This window comes from Sparus aurata, chromosome 23 (assembly GCF_900880675.1).
Source record: "Sparus aurata chromosome 23, fSpaAur1.1, whole genome shotgun sequence".
In the NCBI taxonomy this organism is placed as follows: domain Eukaryota; kingdom Metazoa; phylum Chordata; class Actinopteri; order Spariformes; family Sparidae; genus Sparus; species Sparus aurata.
In genome coordinates, this window is record NC_044209.1 from 848,929 (window position 1) to 855,750 (window position 6,822).

General features: G+C 39.0%; 1 protein-coding gene across 1 annotated transcript; it reads left to right on the forward strand.

Moving 5' to 3' along the window:
* Positions 1 to 443: 443 nt before the first annotated feature.
* Positions 444 to 5,409, forward strand: LOC115575093 (uncharacterized). Its single transcript, XM_030406938.1, has 6 exons — positions 444 to 594; positions 2,313 to 3,319; positions 3,967 to 4,036; positions 4,155 to 4,335; positions 4,630 to 4,794; positions 4,969 to 5,409. Exons 1-4 carry the CDS (start codon positions 444 to 446, stop codon positions 4,157 to 4,159), a joined length of 1,233 nt encoding a protein of 410 aa, XP_030262798.1. The 3' UTR covers positions 4,160 to 4,335; positions 4,630 to 4,794; positions 4,969 to 5,409.
* Positions 5,410 to 6,822: the final 1,413 nt, after the last annotated feature.

The following is a 6,822-nucleotide window of genomic DNA, read 5'->3' on the forward strand; positions in this document are numbered from 1 at the left end:
TTTTCAAGAACAGCTTCAACTATGTTGAGCCAGTTCAGATCTGTTTAGGTCAGAATGAGGCAGGCAAAGAGTGTTTTGCCCAGTATGTTCCTATTAAACAGACAATTGATTCTCTATTCCATTGCCAATCAGTGCAGGAACAATATAAGCAAGTACACTCCAGAATTGGTTGTAAGGATATTCTTAAAGATGTGTGGGATGGCAGAAATATGGCGGAAAATGTGCTCTTCCAGATGGAGAGCTCATCAATGAGCTTGATCCTGTATCAGGATGCATTTGAAGTGGTAAACCCACTAGGATCTGGAAAGAAAAAACACAAGATACTTGCAGTGTATCTAACTCTTGCAGATTTAATGCCACACAACAGATCCAGCACTGATCAAATGCAACTTGTTCTTCTCTGTAAAGAACACGATTTTAAGTATTTTGGTCAAGACTTGGTTATGGGAACCCTCGTCAATGACCTTAAAGATCTTGAGCTCAATGGTGTTACACTGTCTGATGGAAAGGTTTACAAGGGAACTTTGTGTGCCATTGCAGGCGACAACCTGGGCTCACATAACATAGGAGGCTTTGTGGAGAACTTCAGCAGGAGTTCACACTTCTGCAGATATTGTGATATCAGCAGAGAAGCATTCCATGCAGATCCTCTTATCCATGGCACAAAACGCACAGTGCAGTCATACAGTGGTCATGTTCAGAGCAGTGAAGGACAGTCTACATATAGTGGAGGTGTTAAATTTGTCTCTGTGTTTAATACGCTCAAATACTTCCATGTATGTCAGCCAGGGTTGCCTCCATGTCTTGGTCACGATCTTTTTGAAGGTATTGTATCCTCTGATCTGGCACTGTACATTAACCATCTTGTTAAGGTGAACAAAATGTTTAGCTATCTTGAGTTGAATCGACGAATAAATCAGTTCAAGTATCTCGGTAGGGATGCTAATGACAAACCGTGTGAGGTTAATCCAGAGGGTGGAAAACTTGGGGGACATGCTGTGCAGAATTGGTGTTTGTTGAGAATGTTGCCCGTTTTGATCGGAGATAAAGTAAAAAATCCAGGTGACAACAAAATATGGCAGTTGGTTTTGCAGTTGTGGACCTCAGTTGTGCACCTGCAATTTCAAATGGCCAGATAGCCTACCTAAGAGTTCTGACTGATGAATATTTGCATTGCTGAATGCAAACCTTTCCTGACAACCCACTGAAGCCCAAACATCATTATGTCAGTCATTATCCTGAGCTCATTATCCAGTTTGGGCCACTTATTCGCCTGTGGACTTTAAGATTCGAGAGCAAACACACATATTTTAAACAGTGTTTGAGAAAATTGCGCAACTTCAAGAATCCATGTTCTACTCTTGCAGAGAGACGTCAGCTTCTGCAGGCCTTTCTGAGTGCTGGTACCTTCTTCCCTACAGGTGTTTCAGTGGAGAGGGGCACACAGTTTTTCTCAGATGACTACAATGATGTAATCAGAGAGGCAGTTGCACATCACAATTTTGAGTCCAACAACACTCTGATAGCCAATGAAGTGACTGTGAAGGGGACAAAGTACAGAAAGAACATGCTCATTGTGATTGATGATGATGATGAGGGGCTTGTTACTGGAAAAATCAAAGTGGTTCTCGTTCATAAGGATTCAGCAGTATATTTCATTGCTGAAAAGTATTATGCCCTGCGTATTCCTGACATGGGTGTTTACAGCCTCACACTGATGCAGAGAAGCTACTGTTGTATTAATCAGGAGAATCTGCTAGATTACTATCCCTTGCCTGAGTACACTGTCTATGGCACACCACTGATAATTCTTCACCATTCTTTCCCTCTCGTCCAGAATGATGGCGAACATGAGTGAAGAAATCAAAGAGATCATCTGCAAGACCTTGCCAAATCTGTCTGAAGAGACCCAGTGGCAAATAATATCGAAACTTCAGAGCTCCGGCTTGGAGTTAAAAGAAGACTTAAAATATGTCCAACATGAAGACATTGCTGATCTGTTACCTGTTATCCAGTGCTGAAAACTCCTGGATGCATTCAAATTAGGTAATGTATGGTTACTTTAGTGTGGCATTCTCTTGTTATATTCTCTTGTTTATTCAGTTGTGGAATTTCTTTTTTCTAAAACTACATAATGCACCTTTAAACTTTTCAAATGTGCCTAATATAATGAGAGTAAGTAGACTTTTGGCCAAATGTCTGCAGTGACTCTGACATAGCATACGCATTAGTTATGTGCCCTAATCCTTTTTTTGTTTGTTTGTTTTTTGTTTGTCTTTTAGAAACCGAGACTGTTACATTGGATTTTTAAGCCATTCCAACTTCGTCACCACTGAGTAGTGATTGGTCGGTGTCTAGGTCTTCTTCACCATCATTATGCACTCCACCTAATTCTAGCTCATCACAGCTATCGGCCATTTCATCATGTTCAAGCCAGACAAGAAACAGCGAGCCAAGCAACACACCTTCCACATCTCAGATACTCAAAACATGGCCAGAAACATTCCAGGTCCCTTGGGAACAAATGCCACAGGAAATTCGTTCTGCAATTGCAGATGGCAAGAGACCTAAACCAGTTGAGCGACGCCAGATGGTACGGGTACTTGTGGATGAAATGAGAAGGTATGAAGCTAACCCCACTCGCGCAGCGTGCCTAACTGTGGTTCGAAATATCATCAGGCAGTACCCAAAGAGTTTTGCTGATATTGCACCAGATGGGTCACTTCTGTGTGGAGGTTATACATCACTTTTGATTCAAGTGAAAAACCGCATTGAGAATGTGAACCGGGACGGAAGCTTCTCACACCACAGATCCTCTACAGGCAAGAGGGGTCCAACTGACACATATGGATGTACACGATTTCAGCCAGAGCTACCCCCAGAAGAAACTGATGAGACTGTGGAGCAGAACCGCCAGAGACTGGAGGAGATTTATAGACAGGAGGGTGCAGGTGGAGCAGAAAGAGCAGAAGTTAAAAATCTGATGGAGCTCACATTCTCTCTGCAACGTCGCCATATAAATACACTTCCACCACCTGACATTGATGATGTGAAAAGCAAATGGCCTTTTCTTTTCACGCCAAGGTATATATACGCACATTTTGAGTTGCTCACAGACATCAATGTGCTTCGTAGCTTGGAACTCAGGATGGAGGAATGTGGAAGGGCCATCACAGAATACTTCAGGGGAAAACCTACCAACAAAGATGTCAAGGATATCCTCTCTAATGGTGAAGATAATGAGATGCCACTTCGTGTTGTTCGGCTGCTTATGGCACACTTTGGAGAGGACCTAACCGGGCTGATCCTTCTCACAGATGTAAGTTTTATTTTTCCTTTCTAACCCTGTGTTTTAAAGGGTGACTCCACCAGTCTTAAATGTCCAGACACTGGACTAGTTTTGGGGAGTAGTACTACACATGTGAAAACAGTAGTATAAATTATTTTGTGGCTCAGAGGAAGCTGCATGTAAACTGATAAATTACCTCCATGTTGTCACACAGTTGCTAAATTGCATTATGGGTAAAGTAGGTGCAAGGTTAAAAAAGTATTTCACTTATTTGCCCTACTATGACACTGTTGAATGTTTTAAAAGCAAATGATCAAATCAATACAGCAGAAACATAAATATTACCTTTTTTTATTCCACATATCTTCCTTTTCAAAACCTGGTGCCTACAATATCCACAATGCAACTTGACCACTGAGTGACATCGCTGGAGGCAATTTATCAGATTATCTGCAGTTTCCTCTGGAGCCACAAAAGGGTTCATACTACTTTTTAGACATTTGCAGTAGAACTCCCCAAGACCTGTAAAAATACAATTGTTACCCTTTGAATTTTGAATGCCAAATCTATTTAGCAGTTTGACTGTAGGTACTTCAGAAGCCTACCTCATTCGCCTCTCGGTTACTCTATTCGCCTCTCGGTTATTATGGTAAGCATAATGTATTTGTTACCTACAGGTGTCTGCCACTGCAGCTGACGTTGAGACAACTCTCAGTCTTCCTGCAAGTCCTCGCCTGATACTGCCTGGTATACATTTGATTTAGATTCATTGATAGACACATTATATATCACATTGGCCATTCATCTTGAGTTTGCAAATGTTTACACAAGGTAACATGCATTCCCATGTTGCTATGACTTTCAGTTTAAGGTACAACAGGGCAAGTCACAATTAGTGGTTGGATGATCACCTTTGAGGGCCATGTAATCACTGAGGGCATCACACCAACATTTGCAACGGAACTTGCTGCTGTGTTTGCAATCTACTATATATTGAACCTTCAGTATCAAGATGAGGCGGCCTGCACTCTGGAATTCATTCAGAGGTAAAACCACTTCATTCCTTGTCCTCAGTATAAGGATATATACAATTAAATTAATGTGTACTGTACTGTACATTTCAAGCCACAACACACACACACACACACACAGACTGGATATTTTGTTGGACTATAGACTTTATTATAATTCCATTTGATGTCACTTCTATATGTCATTCAAGTCCACTCTATTTGTGCAATGAAGAAAGACAAAAAAAATAATTCATTGCATTAATTGAATGTACAAAAAACAGTATGTTGTTGTAACCCCACTCTGATCTTAGACTATTTTGATTTCAGGCGCTTCATTGGTATAAATCCAGAGAGAGGTACAAAGGCCAAAAAGGGCAAGATTGTCTCCAAGAAGAAAGGTGTGATCGTCCAGAAGAAGTCCTCTGCAGTCAATACACGTTGCCATGCTACTGAAGAATCTCCTTGACTTTGAATGGAACTTCATATAGTTTGGTGAGCTCTTTAATCTCGCTCTCTTTGTTTTGACAGTCTGGCATTGCCACATTAGGCCACAAGAGAACTGGTATTATTAACTTTATAAGCATTAGCTTGGAGTGTATACTGTACATTCCTGATTGTATAGTTTATTTATAATTATGATTATGATTGTTTGTTGTTGTTCAACAGTGGCAACACTGGAATAATGCTGCAGAGAGGAACAGCGGCTACCAAAGTGATGGTCATCTCTCCTGGATCCACAAGAACTAAGACATAAAAACACGAGCCTACCTCACAGGACAATTTTAAAAGGTAACCTGCAAGTCTAGCTCGCAGTGGCACAGGCGCTTACCTAACAGTTTCGTCCCTAAATGTTTTTATTGATGCATATTATTGATGGATATGTTCTACTGTACTATAATAGTTTCAAAATGGCCTTAATGCACATTTTCAAAATGTTCTTAAGTTTGTTTTCCAAATGTTGCCAATTCTGCATATGTTCAAAATGTTATTATGAAACTATATTTTCACAAACTGCCGAGAATACAATGCAGATTACGTAATATAAATCTTTTAAATTGACTTTTAAGGACATTTTAATCTAACTCACAGGACTATTTTAAGAGGAAAAACACGAGCCTGTGGGCATTTTTTGTTCTCCAAAATGTGCCAAAGATGAATGTTCTTACTCATGTTATCAAAAAGGTGTTAATGTTCCTTAAAAAATCTTAATAGTGTAGTTTTCCAAATATTGCTAATGATGTGTATTTGTTGCCTTGGTCCTTTTCTTGGATCCATTGTGTTCAAACATATGTCTTAAATAAAAAAAAAGTCAACTATAGGTTATGCCCTTACAATTTGATAAGGGTTAGAGGCAGTCTCTGACGAGCAATTTAAGAATTTAAGTTTATTGCCATTGTCTAAAGCAAACATTACTAGGCTGTTTCTGTCTGCTACTAGAAATCTCTTCTCAGCATCGTCCAACAGGGTTTATTTTCTTTTTTTTCCATCTTTTGAAAGTTGCAGTATTCATGTTGACATTGACATTGCTCTTTGAAATAAAGGTATTTGATTTTAATTCCCTCTAAGTTTTTATTGCCTATTTTGCATAATATTCACAATAATTCATATCTTAAGCAATTGTCTATAGCCCTGAGCATAATGAAGTTGTTTTATATTTTAGGAAACTGCTAAATGTAGTTATTGTATTATCTACTGTGCCTGTCTACAGTAAACTGTGAGAAGTTAAAGTAACAACCTAAACAGAATATTATTGTAATTTCTAAATAATCACAGAAATATGCTGCATTTATTTTTTTTACTGTATTAGACTGTGAAATCATTTAACAGTGTGAATACAGTAATATACTGGACCGATTACAGACTACTACTGTAAAGTCATTTTACAGTATGGATACCGTAAAATTACAGTATATTGCTGGCGTCTTTGCTGCCAGCTCTTTACTGTAAATTATAGAAATACAGAAATATACCGTTTTTCTGGTTTACAGACTACTACCGTAAAGTCATTTTACGTATGAATACCGTAAAAATAACAGTATACTGCTGGCGTCTCTGCTGCCAGCTCTTTACTGTTATTTTACAGGAAAATTATTTACAGTGTAGCCTATGCACACAGCGCAGGTCTTATTATAGGCTATAATATCTTTAATGTAAACACAGGCCTAGTGAGGGAAAATTAGCTTTATTTGTGATTAAAACATGACGATGAGGACCCCAGCGATTGGCCTTCCTTTCCTTCTCAAACTATGTTGAAATTGCATCTTTAAACAGCCCAATTTTCCAAATTTTCGAAATTTCCCCGGGCCCTGTTAAAAAAAACTGTATCTGCGGGCAGTGATGCCGGTATCTGACCACTTTTTTCAGTAACGAGTAATCTAACACGTCAATATTTACAAACCAGTAATCAGATTAAAGTTACTTATCATTGTTTTCGTCATTTTCCTTAGTAAAAATGTATATTTTTTCTTTCTTCTTGTCTCGGGGAGTGATCGTTTGCGACAAGTCACATTTTCAGCATGA

Bases quoted from the DNA above. Each gene is read 5' to 3' on its own strand.
- LOC115575093 (XM_030406938.1), top strand. From the start codon at position 444: ATGGGAACCCTCGTCAATGACCTTAAAGATCTTGAGCTCAATGGTGTT. The intron at 595-2,312 runs GTTCACACTTCT...TGGATTTTTAAG, and splicing joins TGTGGAGAACTTCAGCAGGA to CCATTCCAACTTCGTCACCA. The intron at 3,320-3,966 runs GTAAGTTTTATT...TGTTACCTACAG, and splicing joins GGCTGATCCTTCTCACAGAT to GTGTCTGCCACTGCAGCTGA.